Raw genomic sequence first — 25,943 nt, 5'->3', positions numbered from 1 at the left:
AGGAAGGGAGGAGGGGAGGAGGAGAAGAAGGAGAAGGAGAAGAAGGAGGAGGAGGAGGAGGAGAAGGAGAAGAAGAAGAAGAAGAAGAAGAAGAAGAAGAAGAAGAAGAAGAAGAAGAAGGAGGAGGAGGAGGAGGAGGAGGAGGAGGAGGAGGAGGAGGAGGAGGAGGAGAAGAAGAAGAAGAAGAAGAAGAAGAAGAAGAAGAAGAAGAAGAAGAAGAAGAAGAAGAAGAAGAAGAAGAAGAAGGAGGAGGAGGAGGAGGAGGAGGAGGAGGAGGAAGAGGAGGAGGAGGAGGAGGAGAAGAAGAAGAAGAAGAAGAAGAAGAAGAAGAAGAAGAAGAAGAAGAAGAAGAAGAAGAAGAAGAAGAAGAAGGAGGAGGAGGAGGAGGAGGAGGAGGAGGAGGAGGAGAAAAAGAATAAGAAAAAGAAGAGGGAAAGAGAGAAGAAAAGTGCCTGCTATAGAGGCAGGCTGGGGTGGGGGGGAGGTGACAATATACTGGGGATATTGGTGGTGGGAAATGTACACTAGTGGAGGGATGGGTATTAGAACATTGTATGACTGAAACTCAATCATGAAAGCTTTCTAACTAACTCAAAGTGACATGGTGATTCAATAAATAAATAAAATAAAGCATTGAACATAGTTAAACACTTGGCTAATGTGGAAAGTAAAACTACAAAAGTATATTCACTAGGTTCTACCTTCCTGCAAATTCCGGAGAAAAGGCATATCTCTCATTTTTTCTTTGGAACATCAGTCTTTGAACTCTAGAGGCAAGAAGAAGCATGTCAAATCTTTACCTTTCTTCACTAAATTTCCCCATCACTCTGCAAAGGGTGCTCATCATCTCCTTGTTCCTCAAGCTGTGAATAAGGGGGTTCAGCATGGGTGTGACCACAGCATAGAAAAGTTCAACCATCTTCTTTTTTCTGCTGACAAGACAGCCTCTGGTTTCAGGTAGTTGAAGATGGAAGTCCCAAAGTACAGGGAGACCCCAGTAAAGTGGGAAGCACAGGTCCCAAAAGCCTTGCGGTGTCCCTGGGTAGAGCAAATCCATATTATGGCAGCAACTATCCAGTCACAGGGAGAGAGAACCAGGAAACCAGGAAGCATGGGCACCAGAAAGCCTTAGATGACCATGTTGAAGGAGTGTCCACGCTGGTCAGCCACCGCACAGTCAGCATCTCACAGGTAAAGTGATTTATGACATGACAAAGCAAAGGGAGTCAGAAGATGAGAATAGTCTGCATGAGAGAATTTGTGTACCTGGAGCTGGTCCACCAAGCATCTGGCAACCAGCTCCAGGGACACCTGTTTGTGTGTGATGGTTGTGTAAGTGCAGCAGGTGGCACATGGCCACATAGCAGTCATAGGCCATGGGCTCCAGCAGGAAGGATTCTGTCTTGCCATTGCTGTGGAGATGAAGAACTGGCTTCATCTCCAGAATGGGATGGACTTCCAGGATGACAGGAAGTGAAGGAGCACCTGGGGACCTGAGTTATTGGTACACCAAATGTCCACAAAGATGGGACACTGAGGAAGAAGTACATGGGGTTACTGAGCCTGCTGCCCAACCTTATCAGGAGAATAATGAAGAAGTTCCCCAACACAGTCACCAGATACATGACCAGGAAAAGGATGAAGAGTAATACCTGCGTGTTCCAGTCACTGGATAGTCCCAGTAGAATAAACTCACTCGTCCAAGTTTAGTAATCCCTTCCCATAAACCTCCAAGGTATAAGGCAAAGATATCAGCTATTCAAAAGGGGAGAGGACCCTGACAAATTTATGAGGACATACAGCCATCAACCACTAGTCAATGATGTGGTTGTCCAGCTTTTACATCTCCTTTAAAGTTTTGAATAAATAAAGTCTCACTATAAGTGACTCATATTCAAGGAGAAAGGAAGTGTTTTCATCTTAAGTAGAAGGATTCGTTGAAATTTAAGCCTTAACTGAAAAATGTGATTCCTTGTGTATTTTATCTTCCTTCCCATCTCATAATCCTTTGTGAATAGAATCTAACAGGTATTAGCAGCTCTTGAAAGTGGATAATTTTACTCCTGAATTCTTTATGGAAATGTGGTGCTCAGATGTTATGCTTTCAAGGATCAGAAAATTTGTATTGTTAGCCTGAAGCCTGAAAACATGGAGATATTTTTTGAATTCAGCAGCAAAAAGACCCAAAATTATATTGTGGAGTCAGCCAATGAAAGAAGGAAGGACCAGGAAACCAGGCTTAGTTATAAAACTCTTCAACCTACTTGTCTCTTACCTGGATGAGAAGGTTAGAGAAAAGAATTGCAATGCTGTGTTCCTCTTCCTTCAGAAGAGCAGCGAATGATGAAGCAGTTCAGTGTGACTGTCAAGAAATAGATTTAAATCAAGAAAATTCATTTATCTTCCCTAATGAATGCCACAAATTCAAAGACTTGCCATGAACATTAGTCTATTGACTAGCGATAATGCAGAACTGGTTGCACATTCTTGCTGATTTGGCTTGTATGTGTCTGATAGTCTGTAAATTTTGATGTGACAGGAAATCATGCATTGGAATGAATTCTGTGAAATGACTTCTGATTTTCTCTTTCCTTTAACCACCCTTACTTTTATCCTCATCTGAAATATTGATGATTTTCCCCAACTTAAAATGTAGTCATCTCTCATGCATATACTTTGACTGCATAATGATTCTGCCCAATGCCACTCTGAAACTTTTTAATAACCATGCTGCTACATTACTGTTTTTGAAAAGGTCAAGGGATCTCATATTGAGAAATTCTTCTTTTTGGAATTCTTAATAATCTTGCTCTCACCAAGTGATTTCCAATACTTTATGTTATCTAAACAAAGTCCACTGCCAACATTCCTCTAATTTCTCTAACCTTCAGCAAGAGGAAAGTTGTTCCAAGGAGAATTTTATCTACTTACAACCTATGTGACCAAATATTAGCAAAGTGTTATAGGCATCATATTTGTGTTAGTGGTGTTAGGGACAGAGGGATAGCTTATAATGCTGATGAATAGGCTGTCAGGGAGACATGGAATAACCAGCAAAGGAAAATCAGCTATCAGCATTTTCCTCTAACAATTTATGAATGTATTAATATATAAATAATTTAAGTTGATAAAACACTCCCAGTCCAAGAGAAAACTCGTGTAAGTTATGACCATAGGAGGTAATAAAAGTATAAAATGTTCTCTGAACCCTTGGAATTTACTATGGAGCTTCAAAAGATTATCAAGTCACTATGTAATATTTCTATCAAAGAGGAAGCACCTGCCTTTCTCTCTCTAATGAAAGAAGACAAGTTGAAGTGTAGAAGCATCACTATGAAAGACCAAAGGTACAGAAGGGAAAGCTGACTTCAAAGTGATGAAGTCAGTACTTGAGACCTCTCAGTGGAACTTGACCATATCAGGTACTATTATATGAGCTAGTCCTTCAAAGGTGAATAGGGTAATTTCTAATTCTATTAAATGCAGTTTCATATAAAGGAACTTCACTAGCAGAGGGCTAAAAGAAGTAATGAAATACAGGAGTACAGGGGATAATGGATAACTATCTGCCATATTCTCTGGTACAAATAAAGATTATTTGTTGAAAATATCTAACTAATGTTCATATCTTGGTAATAATAATAATTTATAGTAATTAGTTAAGTACTAAAAGAGAACACATTAAATCTTGACCTTTGGTCAGCAACTCCCCACTAGAACTCAGAAAAGTATTACTTGAAAATGAAAACACTCAAGTCCAACATATCGGATCTCTTTATTATCTTCTTCAGTTTTAGACTGCCTCTCCCTGCACTTGACTGGAACACTTCAAAACAAAAGTTGTTTTGAACTTTTCAATTCAACTCCTTTCATCTAGTCTCCGCATAGTCTAAGGGAGTAGACATTCACATCTGACCTAACTTACCAGATGAGGGGACATAGGGAGGATGACAGAACAAGGGTATAATAGTAAAAAGAGTGATTTGGGGAGCATGCTGAAAAGGTCACTGTATCACTGTCATCCTGTTGCTCATTGATTTGCGAGAGCAGGCACCAGTAATGTCTCCATTATGAGACTTGCTGTTACTGTTTTGGGCATATCAAATACGCCACGGGTAGCTTGCCAGGCTCTGCTGTGCGGGCAGGATACTCTTGGTGGCTTGCCAGGATCTCCTAGAGGGGCGGAGGAATCGAATCCAGGTTGGTCACATGTAAGGCAAATGCCCTACCCGCTGTGCTATTGTTCCAGCTGAAAAGATAAAATGTTTTAAATCTTTTTGAAAATTTGACATTAAAGAAAAATGAAATTCTTGACTCAATAAGAAGCTTAAAGGCAGGGCTGGAGAGATAGCACAGCGGGTAGGGCATTTGCCTTGCACGTGGCCAACCCAGATTCAAATCCCAGCATCGCATATGGTCCCCTGAGCACCGCCAGGAGTAATTCCTGAGTGCATCGCCAGGAGTAACCCCTGTGCATCGCCGGGTGTGACCCAGAAAGGAAAAAAAAAAAGAAGCTTAAAGGCAATTGTTCAGATAGAAGTTACATCTGCCTTTCAGCTGTGGTGAACGAGCCCATCAGCACAAACCAGTCCTCTGGTCCAGATTCCCAGGAGTGAGCAGGACAGAGGGATGCAGTGTGGCACCCAGAACATGACCTGTAGTAGCCAAGCCTGGGGATTCCTATCACATGCTCAAAGATCTGTGCTGGGGGTTTCGTGTCTCCGATATAACCCAAAGAACTTTCTCTTCCATTTGGCTTCCCCTAGCTTCTTAAACCCAATTGCCAAATGGGAAGCAGTAATTAAGTTGAACCCAGTTGTCCCAGGAACCTAGGAAGAAGCCGTGTTTGGAGAATCTAGTTTCTACTCGGACTGGAGCCATAGCACAACAGGTAGGACGTTTGCCTTGCACGTGGCCGACCTGGGTTTGATTTCTCCGTCTGTCTCAGAGAGCCCGGCAAGCTACCGAGCATATCCCTCCCACACGGCAGAGCCTGGCAAGCTACTCGTGGCATATCCAATATGCCAAAAACAGTGACAAGTCTCACAATGGAGAAGTTACTGGTGCCTGCTCAAGCAAATCGATGAACAACTGGAAGATAGTGCTACAGTGCTACAGTTTCTACTCAGTGGTTGAATCACCTCCTGGAGAGTTCTGAGCACAGCCTGACCTCCTGGACCCGAGGCCAGCATCATCCCAAGAAGGCCCGGCTGGGATGTAGTCACTTTCTTTACCTTAGAAATAAAATCTCTACAGGTCAATTATACTGTGTTTGTTAGGGTGTTGAAACTTCTCAGGATGGTGATTCACTTACCTTAAACTCCCTAGTGCACTCTGAAATTGTTACAAATAGAATTTAGTTTCTCCTCACCAAAGCCCCAGCTCCTCTAGGGATATTCTTTAAATCTTTGTGGAAGTCTTACTTTTACAAAGATATCATTTCCCTGTATCTTTCTGTCCCTTATTCATGGTTAAGATTATTTGACCCAGGAGCCGATGCCCACGAACAGCCCCTGGGTACCGACTAAGCTCCTTAACAGTCATGATCCCAGAGACACACAAACGAATCTCAGAACCGAGCAACTCTTGGCAGAAATGCCTCGAGACTTTGCATGAGGCCACCTTCTCCAGGCCACCCCAGACGGGAGCAGGTTGTTGGCCCTCTGCCGGTTCCCTGGGAAACCCAGCGGCCTCCATCTTCCAGAACTCAGTGGAAAACCCAGCAGTGACAACACGCACCAGGCATCACGGGATAGAGGAGCTGGTGCTTCTCCTCCCCTGCCTCAATGGAACCCTGAGATGATGCCCACCAACGGCCCCCAGCTACTGATTAAGCTCCTTAACAGCCATGATCCCAGAGACACACAAACAAATCTCAGAACTGGGTGACCGCGACATCATATGCTACTCATAGCCAGCGATACAAAACAAACGGTCTAACACTGACTTTTCAGCGGGTCTGAGTGTTGGGAGAAAATTCCAAATAATAACGGTGGGACTGGTGTTGAAATATTGAATGTAATCAAAGTAGAGAGAGAAATGTGGGAACCATCTGCCACACAGGCAGAGGTAGGAGTAAGATGGGGGGGTATGCTGGGGGATTTGGTGGTGGAGAATGTGCACTGGTGAAGGGGTGGGTGTTTGATCATTGTATGACTGAGACGCAAACATGAAAGCTTTGTAATTGTTCTCACGGTGATTCAATAAATAAATGTTAAAAAATGTTACTTGACCCAGGTATGCAGTTACTCATAAGTCATATGTGAAATCTTTAAGTGATACATGCCATAACATAATTTTCAAGTTGTACATGAACTAAGATCAAATTTTCTCTCCATAGTCAACACACAAATTTTGTGGGACTCCTCCCTACCCCGTTTATTTCACTGTCCTTATAATGACTATTGCCAAATTATTTAACTTTTTGCGTATTTACAAGTCTTCCCACAATATGATAGAAATGTAGTACCTAATTTATATTTATCCAATTAAATATCCTTTTTTTATATGTATTGGTGCTATTTCTGGCTTGTTGCTATTAAGAGTAATGCTGTATCCACACATACACACATAATTTTGTCCAATATATGTGTCTGACTATGTAATATTCTGATGTTACTGCTGCTTTTCAGATAATGTGTAAGTCCAGCTTCAGAAAACATTAATATGGCTATGTGCAAGTTTCCTCTGCATTACCCAAAATAGAGGTATAATTTGGTAGTTATTAAGGGTATCTGCACATGATAGTCCTACTAACTTATATGAAAAATATTTTAAGCATCACCAGAAACCCCAAGTACCGTACCAAATGGGGACTTTCTATATCTGGATAGTGTGGGAAATCCATACGAGGATTGCTTCAGAGAATATTGAGATTGTCGCTCTTTTTCATTTGGACCATTATGAAGCGTATACATGAAATCTCATTGTGGTTATATTTTAGTTCCTTGATAACTAATAAGGTTCTGCCTACTTAAAATATTTATTGACCCTTTGAATAGTCTATTTTCTGAGTGGCATGTTTGATTTCTTATAAGTTTTCTATATTTTTTCATACTGAGTACTGTTTTATATTTTTAATTTAATTTTTTGTGATACCACACCCTATAGTCCTAGGAATCACTTCTAGAAGTACTTTGGGGACCAGGGAAGTTAGGGATGGAATCCAGAACTTCTAGTTGCAAAGCATGCATTCTAGACCTTTAAGCCATTTCTCTGACTCTTGTTATTTTAAGCACATCAATTTCAATTCTTATGTATCAGAAATATTTTACTCTATGGGAGACTAACACCCAAGAACTGTAGAAATAAGTACCAGGAGGTTGACTCCATGGCTTCGAGGCTGGCCTCACGTTCCGGGGAAAGGTCAACTCAGAGAAGCGATCACCAACTACATTGTAGTCGAAGGCCATGTGGGGGAAGGGAGTTGCGGGCTGAATGAGGGCTAGAGACTGAGCACAGCGGCCACTCAACACCTTTATTGCAAACCACAACAGCTAATTAGAGAGAGAAAACAGAAGGGAATGCCTTGCCACAGTGGCAGGGTGGGGTGGGGGGGAGATGGGATTGGGGAGGGTGGGAGGGACACTGGGTTTACGGGTGGTGGAGAATGGGCACTGGTGAAGGGATGGGTTCCCAAACTTTGTATGAGGGAAGTATAAGCACAAAAGTGTATAAATCTGTAACTGTACCCTCACGGTGATTCTCTAATTAAAAATAAATAAATTTAAAAAAAAAAGAAATAAAACACAATTACAAGAAAAAAAAAAGAAATATTTTACTCTATACTGGTAAGCATACCTTTCCATTCTCTTAACAGGTGTCTCTGATGAAGTGATGTTCTTAATTTTAACATTGTTCCACTTGCTAACTGTCTTTCCTATTATTACTTTTTGTGTGTGTTTGAAATGAAATGTAGTCTATCACAAATTATGAAATTATATTTAAAATTATATTCTTGAATATTTTATGGTTTGGTTGGAGCTATAGCACAGTGGTAGGGCATTTGCCTTGCACACAGCTGACCTGGGTTCAATTCCTCCACCCCTCTCAGAAAGCCCGGCAAGCTACCGAGAGTATCTCAGCCACACGGCAGAGCCTGGCAAGCTACCCATGGCATATTTGATATTCCAGAAACAGTAACAACGAGTCTCACAATAGAGACGTTACTGGTGTCTGTCGAGCAAATTGATGAACAATGGGATGACGGTGATGACGGTGATACAGTGATCTTATGGTTTAATTTTAATATTTATGTAAACAATTTTTTGGAACAGTTTTATTTCTGTACATGATGTGAAAGAGAAACCTGTATTGTTGTTTTCTATCTTGTATCTAGTTTTGTTAAGAGGCCATACTTCCCTTATGCTTCTTTGTCACAACAAATCAAATTTTGATTATGTACAGATACTGGTTTCTAGACACTTTCTTCAACCCATCAGTCGATTTATTGCTAAACCAATACTATATTGTATTAATTTCCATAATTAATAATAAGCCTTGTTTTGTCACAGTGTGAATCATCCGATTTGACTCTACACTTTCAAATTGTTTGGGCTTTTCTTATTCATTCAAAATTTCAATCTAAGTGAAGTTAGTCCCAAATTTATAAAGAAAAAAAGTTGCTAAAACTTAGAGATGCCATCCAGAATGAAGCGTATAACTGATGTTCGAATATTTACCGTACCAATTTATAGAATGATCTATCTTTCCACTGTCAATTTTTATCTATGTCAAACTGCTATATAACTCGTTAGATTTGCTCATATGTAAAGTATTGAAATGCTGGGGGATTTTTTAATAAATTTATTGAGATAGAGTTGGTTCAAAAAATTGAATGTCTTCAGTGCATAACATCATAACTCAACATCTACATACTCTACATTGTTGTCAGCACTACAAATCTAGACCCCATTTATTACCATAGAATTGATCCCTAATGACCCTTTTCATCTTATCCCTCTTCTCCTCTAAAAACTACCAAGCTTTTCTCTATATTTGGGTTTGATTCCTCCATCCCTCTCGGAAAGCCCGCAAATGTATAAGCCCGGAGAAGCTACCAAGAGTATCTCGCCCGCACAGCAGAGCCTGGCAAGCTACCCGTGGCGTATTCAATATGCCAAAAACAGTAACGAAAAGTCTCACAATGGAGACGTTACTGTTGCCCGCTCAAGCAAATTCATGAGCAACAGGATGACGGTGATACAGTGATGTAAATGTCCTTAGGCATATAATTTTATTGGCCTAGCCCATTAGCTTAGCCATTAGTCTGAGAGTTTCAAACACACAAACACACACCCACACAAAGGCAAATATACACATGCCAGCTGCTATATCTGTAGAAATAAAAGTTTTCAGCATCCTGAACACTTTTTTTTAATTTTTTAAATTTTATTGAATCACCGTGAGATAGTTACAAGCTTTCATGTTTGGGTTACAATCTCACAATGATCAAACACCCATCCCTCCACCGGTGCACATTCCCCACCACCAATATCCCTGGCATACCCTCCTCTTTCCCACCCTCCCCCTGCCTCTTTGGCAGACAATATTCCCCATACTCTCTCTATAATACTTTTGGGCATTATAGCTTGCAACACAGACACTAAGAGGTCATCATGCTTGGTCCATTATCTACCTTCGGCATGCATCTCCCATCCCAACTGGTTCCTCCAGCCATCATTTTCTTAGTGATCCCTTCTCTATTCCATCTGCCTTGTCCCCTCCGCTCATGAAGCAGTCTTCCAGCTATGGGGCAATCCCCCTGGCCCTTGTATCTACTGTCCTTGGGTGTCAGCCTCATATGATGTTACCCTACACCCCACAAATGGGTGCAGTCCCTCTATGTCTGTCCCTCTCTTTCTGACTCATTTCACTTAGCATGATACTCTCCATGTTTATCCATTTATAAGCAAATTTCATGACTTCATCTCTCCTAACAGCTGCATAGTATTCCATTGTGTAGATCGAACAAAGTTTCTATAACCAGTCATCTGTTTTAGGGCATTCAGGTTGTTTCCACATTTTGGCTATTGTGAACAGTGCTGCAATAAATATATAGGTACAGATGTCATTTCTACTATGTGTTTTTTGCATCCTCGGGATATATTCCCAGAAGTGGTATTGCGGGGTCATATGGAAGCTCAATTTCTAGTTTTTGAAGGACTGTCCACATTATTTTCCAGAAAGGCTGGACCAGTTGTCATTCCCACCAACTGTGAAGGAGCATCCCTTTTTCCCCACATCCACGCCAGCACTGGTTGCTTTTGTTCTTTTGAATGTGTGCCAGTCTCTGTGGCGTGAGGTAATATCTCGTTGTTTTGATTTGCATCTTCCTGATGACTAGCTATGTAGAGTGTTTTTTCATGTGCCTTTTGGCCATTTGTATTTCTTTTTTGAGGAAACTTCTGTCCATTTCTTCTCCCCATTTTTTGATGGGGTTGGAAGATTTTTTCTTATATAATTCTACTAGTTTCTTGTATATTCTGGATATTAATCCCTTATCAGATGGGTATTGGGTAAATATTCTTTCCCATTCTGTGGGCTCTTTCTGTATTTTGGTCACTGTTTCTTTTGAAGTGCAGAAGCTTCTTAGTTTGATGTAGTCCCATTTGTTTATGTTTGCTTCCACTTGCATGGTCAGTACTGTTTCTGTTTTATCCTTAAAGATGCTTTTAGCTTCAATGTCATAGAGCGTTCTGCCTACATTTTCTTCTATGAACCTTATAGATTCATGTCTGATATTGAGGTCTTTAATCCACTTTGATCTGACTTTTGTGCCTGGCATTAGACAGAGGTCAGTGTTCATTTATTTTTTGCAGGTAGCTATCCAGTTTTCCCAGCACCACTTGTTGAAGAGGCTTTCCTTGTTCCACTTTGCATTTCTTGCTCCTTTGTCAAAGATTAAGTGGCCACATATGTGGGGGTCTATTACAGGAAATTCAACTCTCATCCTGAACACTTTTTACATACAGTGACACTTTAGTTGTTTCTGAATCATTATGGCCTATGAGGCAATTCTATTACAAGTACCAATTGGATTCCATATGTAAATGAGAGCATTGGGATTGTGGAATGGCCAATCAGATCACATATGCCTTTCTAAGAGTTTGAAAGATGAGTGAATGTGTCTTCTTTGAAATAAGTTTTTAGAAAGACTAATCAGATTGCACATGGTCTCATAAGGAAGGTTTGTAAAATGATCTAACAGAGATCTGGTCATCCTTGTTTCTTTTCCTCGATTCCCCAGTAGCTGTCTCAACTAAAAAGAGAAATATTCATAAAAACTAGGCTGAATACAGACAGGCTGCTCAAGATTGTTATAACTTGGAAAACGCCTTCAAAATTCAGCACAGATCTATGTTGAATAAGATTGAAAAATCCACGAAACAGTCTTTTGTTCTATCAAGATAGGGTATTTACTCTCCCATGTAAAACAACCACAAGTAGGGACAAAACTTAAATAACAATTTTTCAGTCATTAATAGGGGAATAAAGAACATAGCTCTCTGAGGCATGACAAATACTATACTTTCACTGGTCAAAATTAAAACAGAGTTGCTAATTGATCACCTTTCTGAGTGGATTTCAGAACAAAGAACACTATCAGGGATAAAATATTCTCAAGTAGTGTATAATTTATTAGGAATACAAAATGATCATGTTACTTAGGGGTTGAATAACAGAGCTTGAAAATGCATGAAGCAAATGGTTAGAAATGCAAGAAAATGTGAATTTCACAAATAGAGATTTTGATTTTCTGCTCTCAATAACAGAATAAGCACAAGAGACAGAATAGCGAGAAAATAGAAAACATGAAACCTCTCAAAATCTTGGTCTAATTGACATTTATTATCCTTTTCATACTTAGATAAAACATATTATCCTTATCATACTTAGATAAAGAAGATGTCTAACCTACTCCCAATCCTCTTCAAGCTCTTCCAAAAAATTGAAAAACCAGAAACACTTCCAAACAGTTTCTATGAGGCAAATATCACCCTCACACCAAAAGCAGACAGAGACAACATAAAAAAGAGAATTATAGACCAATATCCCTGCTGAATACAGATCAAAGGCCCTCAACAAAATCCAACTAGAATCCAATGACTCATCAAAAAATATCATAAACCACAACCAAGTACAATTCATCCCTGGGATGCAAGGATCAACATTCACAAGTCAATCAACATAATACACCATATCAACAAAAGAAAAGATAAAAATATATGATCATATCAATAGGTGCAGAGAAGGCATTTGACAAGATCCAGTACTGATTTATGATAAAAACTCTCAGCAAAATGGGAGTCAAAATAACTTTCCTCAATATAGTCAAAGCCATCTACCACAAGCCCACAGCAAACATTATTCTCAATAGTGAAAAAGTAAAAGCCTTCCCTCTAAGACCAGGAATAAGACAAAGTTGCCCATTCTCACCACTTCTATTGAATATAGTACTGGAAGTACTTGCCATAGCAATTAGACAAGAAAAACATATCAAGGGAATCCAGATAGAAATGGAAGAAATCAAGCACTCACTATTTACAGATGACATGATACTACTTAGAGAACTCTAAAACCAAGAAGCTCCTAGAAACAATAGGTTTGTATAATAAAGAGGCAGCTTACAAAATCAACATCCCAAAGTCATGGCTTTCCTACATACTAACGAAAGAGAAGAAAGAGATATTAAACAAAATAATTCCGTTCAAAATAGTGCCTCAGAAAAACAAGTACCATGGAATCAACTTAACTAAAGAGATGAAAGACCTTACAAAAAAAACTACAAAACACTTCTTCAAGAAATAAAAGAGGACATTAGGAAATAGAAACACATTCACTGCTCATGGAACAGGAGGATTAACATCATCAAAATGGCAGGACTACCCAGAGCATTATACAAATTCAATGCAGTCCCTATAAGGATACCCATGATATTTTTCAAAGAAATAGACAAAACACTCCTGAAACTCATATGGAAAAACAAACCCCCACGAATAGCTAAAGCAATACTCAGGAAAAAGATGGGTGGCATCTCCTTCCCCAATTTCAAACTGTACTACAAAACAGTAGTAATTAAAACAGCATGGTATTGGAATAGAAACAGACCTGCAGACTAATAGAACAGAGTTGAATACTCTGATACGGCCTCTCAAAATATTATCACTTAATCTTTGGTAAAGGAGCAAGAAATTTGAAATGGAGCAGAAAAAATCTCTTCAACAAGTGGTGCTGGGAAAACTAGATAGCTACATTAAAAAAAATAAAAACCTGAACTCAAACCTCTGTCTCATGCCAAGTACAAAAGTCAGATCAAAGACCTCAATATCAGACCTGATATAAGGTACATGGAGAGAAATGTAGGCAGAACCATCCACTATATCCAAACCAAAGGCATCTTCACAGCATTCCAACAAAAATTATACAACGTTCATATATGTTATAGGAACATATTTAGATCTCAGAGCACTGGATGATAAAGATATGAATTGGGAAATAAATGATAGTGCCAGATGTTAAGAAGAAGGAACTTGAGGGAATACAAATCTGCATCTGTATAATAGGAAAATGTAGCTCTCCAAAATATTCCCCCCTTAACTATTCAGTGACTAAGTAATCATGTGTCATCCAGCTGGTATTCAGAAGATATATAAGATGATCTTCAAAGCACGGTTCTTCTCTCATTCACCCATTATAATGGAGTCTTTCTGTAGTAAGACAAATATGATGTGATAAATGACATGACTGCTGTGATAAATGACATGACTGCTGAAATTGAAATAAGAGTCACTTCATCTTCTTCCTTAGAAGTTTTCACCAATATGCCCACACCCAGAAATAGCACTATCACTATCACTGTCATCCATTGCTCATTGATTTGTTCAAGCAGGCACCAGTAACATCTCCATTGTGAGACTTGTTGTTACTGTGTTTGGCATATTGGATATGCCACAGGTAGCTTGCCAGGCTCTGCCATGCGGGCAGGATACTCTCAGTAGCTTGCCGGACTCTCCAAGAAGGGCAAAGGAATTGAACCCAGGTCAGCTGCGTGCAAGTCAAACGCCCTACCACTGTGCTATCGCTCCAGCCCATCCAGAAATATATATCCTCTTTTCTTGTGAATTTCTAAGACTTTCTTTTATACTTTGTGTTATAATCATACCTTGTATACCTTGTTCTACGTTTTGCTCAATTTATCTTATAATAATATAATACACTTTAACTTAGTAGCTAAATATGACCCACCACCTTTTTTATATTATTCAAAAGAAAAGAACATTTTTATAATTTTTAATTATTAGAAAAAACAAAGTAAGTTGAACATTTTATGTATATCATTGTATTAGAATATTCTGGGAGGATTTCAGAGGTTCTGGTGTCCACAGATAAGACTAAACATTTCTCTAAACCTTTTGTAGATTATTAACCTTCACCTTTCTCAAATCTTACTGAGACTCAGCAAAGATAGTACATCAAGAAGGCACTTGTCTTGTACATGGCAGACATGAGTTCGAGCCTTAGCACCACATAAGACCCCTAAGCACTGTCGGGAGTGATCCCTAACACAGGAGTGGAGCACTGTCCTGAGCACAGTCCTGACCACAGTCTGGTATGACCCCCTCCCCTCAAAAAAAATTTAAATAAATAAATATATGTCTGAATCTCTCCTCTGAACTATGAACAATAAAAATCAATAAAATCCTCTTTGGTTCATATACAAAAGGTACAATGGAACCCTTTGAACTTCTCATGACTCAACGCAAAGCAACTTAATTTATTGAAAACACAAGGGCCAGAGTGATTGTCCAGTGGGGAGGGTGTTTGCCTTGCATGCATCCAACCTGGGTTTGATCCCGGAATCGCATATGGTTCCCCAAACACCACCAGGAGTGATTCCTGAGGGCAGAGCCAAGAGTAACCCCTGAGCATCACCAGCTGTGACCCAAAAAGCCAAAATAGAAAAGAAAAGACAAAAGGAACAAATAGAATCAGAGGATAGTACCTAGGTGACAGCTCTTGCCTTGCACACCGCCAACCCTGATTGGATCCCGGGTCACATAATCCCTTAACACCAAAGGGATATGGCTCTGGAAGACCCACAATGGTGATTATTTTCCTCCCTTCTTACCTATCTTCCTGTTAGTTACTCTTTAAAGACAAAGTAAAAGCTCTTTTTACTTTACCAACATTTATCTTCAGAAGCAAAGTACCCTCACAGATAATGCTACTCCTTATACTTACTAAGATTGAATAGGATTTTGTGTGCTTTGAGGACTTAGATGGTGTAAGGAGTCTCTCTTAATATAAGACCTGAGGGCAACCTCTGAAGGGGGAAAGGACTGGTCCTTATAACTCAAAGAGTTATTTTATCTTATTTGACTTCCCTAAGGAAATAATTTTCTCAGGCTGTCTCCTCAATTTTATTCATTTATATTGCTAGTTTTAATTTTGCTTCCAACATTTAAGAAAACAAATGCCGAATTTTCAGATATTTTTAGTTCTTTAAATGGAATCTCATGTAGACACAGTATTTGTCTTGTCAAATTGTTCATATGCTATGTTAACAATTTCTAAATTTCATATTTTTCTTATGCACTAATGTTATTGTTTAAAATACACTGGTTTTATCCTATCACACAAAACAGAAATATTGGTCTTTGTTTCTTTATTAAATTATTTTTATATCCGAGTCAGTATGTACACACATAAATGGTCCATCACAAAAAAATTTTTCATCAGCCTTTACAGGAATACTCTATTCAGAACAGTAATTCATACAATTGCTGAATGACCAATGGACTTACACATTATTATGCCACACATTTATGTTAATACACAATACTTTAACTGAGTCATTCAATATGAAGATGCATATTGTTACCAGTGGATAATATATCCTTTTGCCAAATATGGATGACAAAAAAAAAGTGTTTCAAGGTAAGATCCTTTAATGGATCCAATAAACAAAGTTGACAAATCAGACAGTAGATGTTTTTGTCAATTACTTTAAGGTCATGGAATGAAGATTCAGTGAGGGTGAGAGATTCTGTCACAGCTGTGTTTCAGACTATAGAATATGCCACTGCAATATAAAAATGTCTCCCATTCTGCACTCCAACTCAACCCCTCAACCTCCTACCCAGCCTCATTAGTACATTTTCCATCATCTCTTTGATTTGTTGCCCCAGCAAAACAGTTGATATCTGAAACATCTGAGTTGAGAGACAAAGACAGAGTTAAATTTTTCTCTGACACTTGTGAGCTGTCAAGTTCCTAGTTTAGAGTTCAGCCCCGATAACTGTGCTGATAGTTTTTGCCAGGCTCCTTTCACCTCCTTATTCCTCAGACTGTAGATCATGGGGTTCAGCATGGGTGTCAGAATGGCATAGAAGAGAGAAATCAACTTCTCCTGAAGCACTGAGGGGTTGGATCGGGGCTGGATGTAAGTCAGAATGGCCATGCCATAGCACAGGACTACCACGGTGAGGTGGGATGCACACGTTTGGAAGGCTTTCTTCCTTCCCTCTGTGGACCGGATCTTTAGGATGGCAGAGATGATCTTGATGTAAGACAGGAGGACCAGGCAGAAAGGGGTCATCAGAAGGACGATGCTGGAGACCATGATTGCTACCTCATTGGAGGAGGTGTCCACACAAGCCAGCCTGACCACAGCTAAGGTCTCGCAGGATATGTGGTCAATAAACTTATTTGTACACATAGGCAGCTGAAAGGTGATGGCAGTATGCATGAGAGAGTTGGTAGAGCCACTGACCCAGGAGATGACGGCCAACCGAGTGCACAGTCCCCCGTGCATGATGACTGAGTACCGCAGAGGGTTGCACACAGCCACATAGCGGTCATAGGCCATCACTGTGAGCAGAAGAAACTCGATTCCACCCAAAGATAGGGAGAAAAATAACTGGGCTGCACAGCTCACAAAGGGGATTGCTTTGTGTGCTGAGAGAAAATGCACCAACATCTGGGGAACAATGGTTGTGGCGTAAGAGACATCAACCAGGGAGAGGTTGGTGAGAAAGAAATACATGGGCGTGTGGAGCCGGCTGTCCAGTCTGATCAGAAGAACGATGAGGAAGTTTCCCAGAACTGTCACCAGATACATGATCAAAAACAGGACAAAGAGAGAGATCTGAGTGTTCCGGTCACTGGACAGGCCTAAGAGAATAAACTCTCTCACCCAAGTCTGGTTATCCGCTGCCATTTTTTCGAAAATATCAGATGTCTAACATGCATAGCGCATCAGAAATAACAGAACTAAAGAATGTTAAAAATAATGAATATTATTGTAAATCATGGTACTTCAAAAAACAATCAATGCATACATACTCCATAGTTGTCAATCTTAGATGTTTCATGTCACTTATAGGCCTTTATGACATCCCAATATATATTATATCTACCACACAGCAGAAAAACATGCAAGAATCTTCAAAAGATGTAGGAAATCCCCATTCAAACCTGAAAATAAAACATCCCAATTTAAATGTTCTAGTACTATGCAGAAAAAGAAATGAAGAAAAACAAAATAAAAAGACATCCTGAACAGAAAGGAAAAAGTAAAAGTATCCCAGTGTCTGAATGATATACTCCTATATGTAGTGACATCTAATGGCTTTCTATAAAAAATTAAATAATTAAATAAAACTATTTAAATAATTTAAAAATAATTAGATAAAATGAAAATAAGTATACAAAACTTATTGGCATGATTTTTCACAGGCAATTACTTATTTAAAGAGACTTTAAAATCTAATTTATGATAACATGAAAAACTATAAATAAATAAAACAAGAATATGAAATATCTGTACAATAAAACTATAAAATACCAAGAGAGTAAAGTGATAGCAAATCTGGTTGTAAAATATTCTATGTGCATCCAATACAATAGCTACCAAAATTCAAATGGTACTTTTTTAACAGAAATAGAGAAATTATCATAAAATTCATGTGGAACCACAAAAGACTCCAAAACACCAAATCAAATTTGAGAAATAACAGAGCTGAAGGGATAATAGTTATTTACTTCAAATGACTGGAGCGATAGCACAGCAGGTAGGGCGTTTGCCTTGCATTCAGCCTACCCGGGTTTATTCCTCCATCCCTCTCGGAGAGCCCGGCAAGCTACCAAGAGTATCCCGCCCGCACGGCAGATCCTAGCAAGCTACCCGTGGCATATTCAATATGCCAAAAACAGGAACAAAAAGTCTCACAATGGAGACGTTACTGGTGCCCGCTCAAGCAAATCGATGAACAATGGGAGGACAGTGCTACAGTGCTACAGATTATGAAGCTATAGTTACCACAACAGCATAATATTGTGATAAAAAAAGAGACATGTAGATCAATGGAGCATCAGATGAAGCTAAGCATCTACTGTCTCAAAATACAAACAGAACCCCAGATGGGGAGGGGAGGAGTAAGTCGACTGGAGATGACAGAGGGGTGTGAAGGAAGGATCCAGGGCACTTCGGTGATGGTGAGGTAACTATGTGCACCAAACTCTAAATGCCAACACCCTTGTAAATATATTACCTTAACTATAACAAATTTTTAATAAACAACAAAGGGTACCAAAGCTACTCATTAGGGAACAGATGGCATCTTGAATAACTTATGTGGGGAAAACTGGAAACCCACACAAAATAATGTCAGACTTTTATGTAGTACCATATGCAAAAGTTAACGCAAAAAAAATTTTAATGAAAGACAAATCTAAGAACTGAAAACTTCTAAAATAGTTTTTGGGGAGAGGGAAACTTGACATTGGCCATGGAATGTATTGGGGACATATAAACACCAAAATATCAGGCAGAAAAAAAATAAAAATAAACAAATGGGACTATCAAACTAAAAATCTCTGATAAATATCTAAAATATATAAAGAACTCAAGTTGATAGCAAAACAATAATATTATTTTCAAATTGGCAGTTTAGGGGCCTGAGAAATTGTATTGTGGTTAAGGTACTTGCCTTCCATGTAGCAGACCCTGATTTAATCCTTAGTTAAAATCATATATGATTCCCTGAGCACAGAACTAGGAGTAAGCTCCTAAACACCCTTGGGTATGGCCCAGAAACCCCCCAAAATTTTAATTAACATATGATTAAGCACTCTCATTTCTTACATATACCCAAAGCTAATAAATAATTACCTTGAAAAAAGTATCTGTGCCTCTGTGTTCATTGTAGCATTGTTTCCAATGATGGGAATGTATCGTGTCCAATCAGAGAGGAATGGATAGAGAAATGGTGATATATATACAAGCAACGGAGTATTTTTCAGTCTTTGAAGAGAAGGCAATTCCACAACAGCATGAGGAAATTTACAGGACATTATGCAAAGTAAAATAAGCCTAACAAGGAAAATAAATACATCATTTCACTTATATGTGTGAAAGTACATAAAAGTATCAAGTACATAGAAATGGAGACAGAAAAATAGTTACCAGGTGCAAGGAAATGATGGTCAAGAAGAGATTTTGGTCAAAATATACACTGTTGTAGTTGCTTAGGATAGATAACTGTCAGAAACTAATGAATAGCAAAGAGACTATAGTCATTAGTATTATATTCAACTGAGCTCCACTGAAAGGACACGCTGCAGGAAATTTCAGGTACACAAACTGCCAAAAATTTTAAGTACACCGGGTTTTTTGGCTGAAAACTCTGAACTTTCTCAGAGTCTGGGTGGACAACCTCCCCAACACCACATATTTCTGTCAGCCCTGGCAGCCCACACCACCACCAGGTCAACTCACTGCCCAGTTAAATATTGTGTTTCTTTATTAATGTTCAAATGGGGTTTTTTTTAATTATCAATTTATTTGGTCTGGAGGCAACATTTGGCGATGTTCAGGGGTTACTCCTGGCTCTGCACTCAGGAATTATTCTTGACCATATGTGATGCTGGGGATCAAATTCAGGTCAGCCATGGGCAAGGTAAGAGTCCTACCCACAGCTCTGTAGTGTCTCTCCACCTTCTAAATGCTTTTTTTAAAAAATTGCATTTAGTTTCTGTACTTCTCTGTGGACCACAATAAAAAAGGCTTGGTTTGGGGAGCCAGAGAGATAGTTCACCATGCTTGCCTTGCATGCAGCTGGCCTTGGTTCAACCACCAGCACCATATATGGTCCCCCAAGCACTTCAGGAGTAATCCTTGAGTGCAGAGCCAGGAGTAAGCCCTGAACACTGCCAGGTGTAGTCCCCAAACCAAAATAAATAAACAAGTTACATTTTCTTAGAAAGCCTTGACTTTCTTCTGGAGGATTCAAGCATTCAAGTCTTTACACATAGTTACCAATACCTTTTCCACATTCATTGGCACATTGTAATATTCAACCCCTGAGAGGCTGGAAAGATGGAAGCACCTTACAGGAAGTCAGGTGCTCGCTTGCCTTGCACACAGCTGACTTGGTTTTAATCCTCATCATCCCATATGGTCCCCTGAGCGCCACCAGGAGTGATCCCTACAGGGGTGTGTAGGATGAGGAACATCCCTTGAACATCACTGAATGTGGCCCAAAACCAAAGAACAAACAAAAATATATATTGTAAAATTTATGGCCTAAGTACATTGGTAGGGTGTTTGGTTTGCATGTGGCAGATCAGGGTTCAATCTCTGGCATTCTATGTGGTCACCCAAACTCCACCAGAAGAGATCCCAGAGAGAAAATAAGCCCTGAGCACCAAAGACTGTGGCCCAAAAATAAAACAAAACCAAAAAAGTATTCCACCCATTAAAGCATTTACAATTATGTAACATTTTAAACTACCAACAATAGTTCATATGTTTACTGAGTGCTTCATTAGTTATCTTTTGCCATCACCCAACTTTTGGAAAAGACCCAGAAAGTACATGCACTTTATAGAAGCAACTACAGTAACTCCAGTGCCAAATTTACATAGTTTTCAGAATAAGAATAACTTTCACACGTCTGTGCTAATTTGAATAGTGTGTGATGAGACAAACATTGAATCAGTCTCTAAATTTCAATGTGGAAAACACATTGATGCTTAGTAATTAATCCACTATCTTTTTTCCCCCATTCATTATAAAGAGAAATCATTGCTAAGTTGCCCTACAGCTTAACAGAGACAAGAAAAATGCTTTTTCTTTCCTGTATTTGTGTATATCAATTGTGTATATCAACTATCACTGTCACTGACATCCCGTTGTTCATCAAGTTGCTCGAGCGGGCACCAGTAACGTCTTTCGTTGTGAGACTTATTGTTACTGTTTTTGGCATATCGAATATGCCATGAGTAGCTTGCCACGCTCTGCTGTGCGGGCGGGATACTCTTGGTAGCTTGCCGGGCTCTTCAAGAGGGGTGGAGGAATTGAGCATGGGTTGGCCGTGTGAAAGGCGATCGCCCTACCACTGTGCTATTGCTCCAGTATTAATCATTTTGTCCTCCTTACTGAAGGAGCTGTATAGTCTTGGCTAAAAACAGAAGTCATGAACCAGGAAGCCAAGTGCATAAAAATAAATGCTGTTGCTTACAGACATATTTTCTTTCATACTGATCAAGATAGACCAGCACCATATCTTCATTCAATTCAGTTGTCATTCAAATGACACTTTCCTTTAGAGAAAAACTTATCTGACCTGTGGATGAATACTTAGAGGTAATATGTACTGAATGCAACCATGATGGTGAAGGACATTTATGTCATCCTAATCCAAAGCCACTCCAGTATGTGATATTTCAAAGGTGGTTTTATATCATGAAAGGGCAATTAGTTTTTACCTTGGGGTCTTGTTATCTACCTTACATTTGGATTTTGTTACATAACTTTTCATGTGCACTGAGTCTATTTGTCAAGACCAATCTATCTATATGTAGAAACATAAAAATAAATTAAAATCAACTTTGATGATATACTTTATCATTATTTAATTTAGTAAGTGTCTACTTGTTTACACCTTTTATCTCCTATAGTTTAATTATGGAATTCATTTACAATATAATTTTATCTATCAAGCAAGTCTCCACAAAACAATTCCTATAGCCCCTTCAAGAGCTCCTTTCAAAATGAGAGCCAACGATCCACATTTTCAGGCTCAGTTCAAATTCTGTGTCTATGAATTTGACCAATGCACCTAATCACTTTACTGAAATTTTATCACTGGAAGAAAAATTCATATATTTTGTATACAGGTTCTTGGGCTAGAGTGGTAGCACAGCAGGTAGAGCATTTGCCTTGCAAACTGACCCGGGTTCGATTCCTCTGCCCCTCTTGGAGAGCCCAGCAAGCTACAGAGAGTGTCTCTCCCGCATGACAGAGCCTGGCAAGCTCCCCATGGCATATTCGATAGGACAAAAACGTAACAAGTCTCACAATGGAGACATTACTGGTGCCCGCTCGAGCAAATTGATTAGCAATGGGATGACAGTGATACAGTGATATAGTGATACAGATTCTTAGGGAAATGATTCATAAACAGTAACCTACAATGATTTGAAATTTATCTGGCAATTCAATATAACCCTATTGTGTCAAGAACACCAAATCTAATTAATTATTTGAATGAAATAGGTTTTGCCTATTTATTTCCCCCAAAGTTTAGAATTTATCTATAGGAACTCTAATGTTTAATCATCAATTGATTATTTCCCTCTCATTCCCCTCTATTTCATGTTTTTCACTCATCCATAGTAAAGTCTGGACTTGAATATCCCATAGGAAATGAAATGTAACTAAGTCTCCCACTCTAGAAAACTAAATTTACTATACTATTAAGAGTGAGATTATTTCAACACTCATGGTTCATATCTCTGATCCAACATACCACAAATGATATCAATTCAAGTCTTTCCTCTCTGTGACTCTCCATTCGCACCCACATTCTTGGTACCTCTGTGATGTGATCTCAAACATTGGTTTGTGGACCAAATAACCGTGTCTACTTGAGTCTGGGTTTCTGTTTATCTCCAAAGAGTTCCCCAACTTCAACCTGTGATGGACCATACAGATAGTGCCCCAGACTTCTTAGGAACTCGGTTAAGAGTTCCCCTGGGACTAGTTTAGACTGTCAGGGAAAGTGCTGGAAGGAAGCTCACAGGTGCCCCCAAGTCCCCTCAGGGGTTTCACGCAGAGTGTTAATTGCTGTCTCCACTACAAAGTCTCAAGGGTAGGACCTCAATGCTGACATCTCCCTGTGGAAAGCTGTTCTCCTCCATATCTTCAACATACAACAATCCACTGAAGCCCTGGATTATTTTTCAAAAGTCAGAGATGCCTTCCTGAGGCATCTTCTCATAGAGCTCAACATGTCAATCCTCAGTGTCCCTATTCTAACAGCAGTGATTGGGTGTGTCCAATCCTAATGAAAACTCCAACTACCCCCTTTGGCCCTAGGATGCCCTCAGAAGCATCGCGCTTTACTCCCATGAGATGCATGCAAAGAGTTTAATGAACCGCTGTGAGCAGTGCAGGTGACATACCTTAGTGTCTTTCTCATAATACTGTGGAGGTTTAAAAATAATCCCATTACATAGAAGGACTTCAGAGTCCACATAAGGTCCCCCAAAGCAGAAAATAACAAATCTTATCATTTATAAGGAGCAAATGGGGGAAGAAAACATAATCTGAAATCCCCAAACAGAAATACTAGTCTTTCATATTTCAAATCTTTGATTTTAATTAATAGGCTGAATGTAATTTTGACACAAGGAATCAAATCACCAATTTCTAAAATATTCTTTGTATCATGTAGGCTTTAAGTGAATCATGTTTGTTGATCCACTTGTCTTCTAATTAGAAACCTATAACTCAGAGCTATCATTTAAATGTTCTCTCTACCAATAATCACCATCTTAATTCATCCATCTTCTCATTTGTGTATCTATTCATTTATGCAGTTGCTCTGCCATGCTCTTACCAACAAACTTATATGCTTATTACTGATTATTTTCCAGATCTTCTGTACTCACCCAATATATATCACCTAACATGCATTTATTCCATCATGTTATCATGACTTCTTATGTTAGAGGCCATAACACTACACTCTGCTGTATTGCAGGTGATAGAAAGGGAAAGTAGACATGTTTCTCATTTCTCATCTGAAATTCTAAACCCACAGAATTGACAGAAATATTTGATTGGGTATTTTCTGTAAGAAAAATTGAAAATTTTTCAAAAGTTCACATCACTGCTGCTTTTATTCACCCATCTTCAGACAAAAATGGTAAACCTCAAATTTTTAAATAAGAGCTCCACAGCCTCAGTCATTGCTACTCAAAACCTTATGAAATCTCATTTACCATCTGTCACTCAGCACATTATATCAACTCTGATTATAGAACACCTGTCACACGGCTCCTTCCTTCCTATTATTAATACTGCTGACCTCCATTATTTTAACCTTCATACTTAACCACCATGTAACTCGGCGGCTTTCAAAGTGTGATTGATGCCATTCTACCGAGCCTTATGAATCAAAATCTATGCAAAATGAAGTCCAATCAACTGTATCTTAACAAGCATATCAGATGTTTATGAAAAAACAGAGTTCGAGAGCTACCAGAACAATTTAGTCAGAGCCCTACTGTCACATTAACCATGTTTAAAATACTTTGTTCTGTGTTTACCTGGTAGAGGAGATACCATAATCACAAAGGTGTTTTTCTCAGGATGAAGCTTGCCCATGGTCTTCCAAATGTGGCAAGCCTCTAATTCCAACATGTGTGAGTTACTTGACTGCACCATTTTCGGTAGTGGGCACCTGTGTGTCTGTGCTCTCTCCTGATTAAAAAAAATAATTAAAATAAAATGTTTTATTCCAACATTGCCCACATCAAAAATACACAATCTAAGTTTTCCATGGCATATTTCAACTAATAGAGATTCAACATCACCACAATGTCATTTTTCCCTAATTTTCTTCATGTTAACCAGTCCCACCATTTTCCAAAAATAGAATATTCATTGTTTCTCCCAGAAAATTCCCCTTGTGAGGGTCCAACTGGGCATTTAAATAGTTGGCCCAAAGAGATAGTACAATGGGCAGGGTTCCTCCTTTGCACACAGCCAACGAGGTTAAATCACAGGCACCCCACCGTGGTCCCCTGAGCCCTACTGGGAATGATCCCTGAGTCCAGAGACAGGAGAAACCCCAAACACAACTGGGTATGACCCTCCAATTCAACCACAACCAAAAAATCTAGAAATTGGAATTGTTCCTTCAAGAAGCACTTGTGAAAGTCATACTCATATTTACTTTGAATTCAAAAACTTAAACGTACCACTTTACTTCTTCCAAACACCACGGCTTCCAGACAAGTTGTTTTGTTGATGCAAAATTTCTTGGCTTAGAAAGAATAACTTTCTATTATCATAGTACCTAGTTGAATATTAGAAAACATTTCTCTTTACTTTATCTATTAAAATAGATTTTAAAGAGTAATTTGCTTCTACTGGATTTTATTTTAAATGTAGAACACTGAAAGTAGATCAGCCCCATAATAAATAACAAAAGACCCGATAATCTGCAAAATCACAAGTACTCTTGACATCTTTAGAAGACAGTCAACCATGGGGGACAAAAACAGGGAGAACAAGTACTCAAAAGAGAGATAGAATGAAATAAGCTCTTTCTCACCTTTGCCATGATATGGGGGTGCTATGAAGTTAAGCCTGGGGAATAGCTTTATAAGATGGCTAAAGGCTAAACAGAAGTACGAGAGAATTCTACACAATAGGAGTTTTCATCAGTACTCAAGACTTTCTACATGCCCTTAGAAGTAGCCGAAGACAACTTTGGGAGAAGGTAGAAATCAGCAAATTCTCCTTCCTGGTACAGCTTGAAGAGCAGCAGCTGGATCATGTGCTACACACAGGAGACACAATCCCACCACCAATCCTGTCTGCCTAACGGGACAAAAGCCTAAAGCCATCAGGGCAGGAACATCAAGTC

At 39.1% G+C, this 25,943-nt stretch overlaps 1 protein-coding gene across 1 annotated transcript; it reads right to left on the bottom strand.

The window, feature by feature from the left end:
- Positions 1-16,267: 16,267 nt before the first annotated feature.
- LOC101554738 (olfactory receptor-like protein OLF3) lies at positions 16,268-17,221 on the bottom strand. The gene has a single exon (XM_004608316.2). The coding sequence runs from the start codon at positions 17,219-17,221 to the stop codon at positions 16,268-16,270; it is 954 nt and encodes a 317-aa protein (XP_004608373.2).
- Positions 17,222-25,943: the final 8,722 nt, after the last annotated feature.

Source organism: Sorex araneus, chromosome 1 (assembly GCF_027595985.1).
Source record: "Sorex araneus isolate mSorAra2 chromosome 1, mSorAra2.pri, whole genome shotgun sequence".
Lineage (NCBI taxonomy): Eukaryota > Metazoa > Chordata > Mammalia > Eulipotyphla > Soricidae > Sorex > Sorex araneus.
This window is presented reverse-complemented; position numbering and strand designations above follow the sequence as displayed.

Bases quoted from the DNA above. Each gene is read 5' to 3' on its own strand.
- LOC101554738 (XM_004608316.2), bottom strand. From the start codon at position 17,221: ATGGCAGCGGATAACCAGACTTGGGTGAGAGAGTTTATTCTCTTAGGC.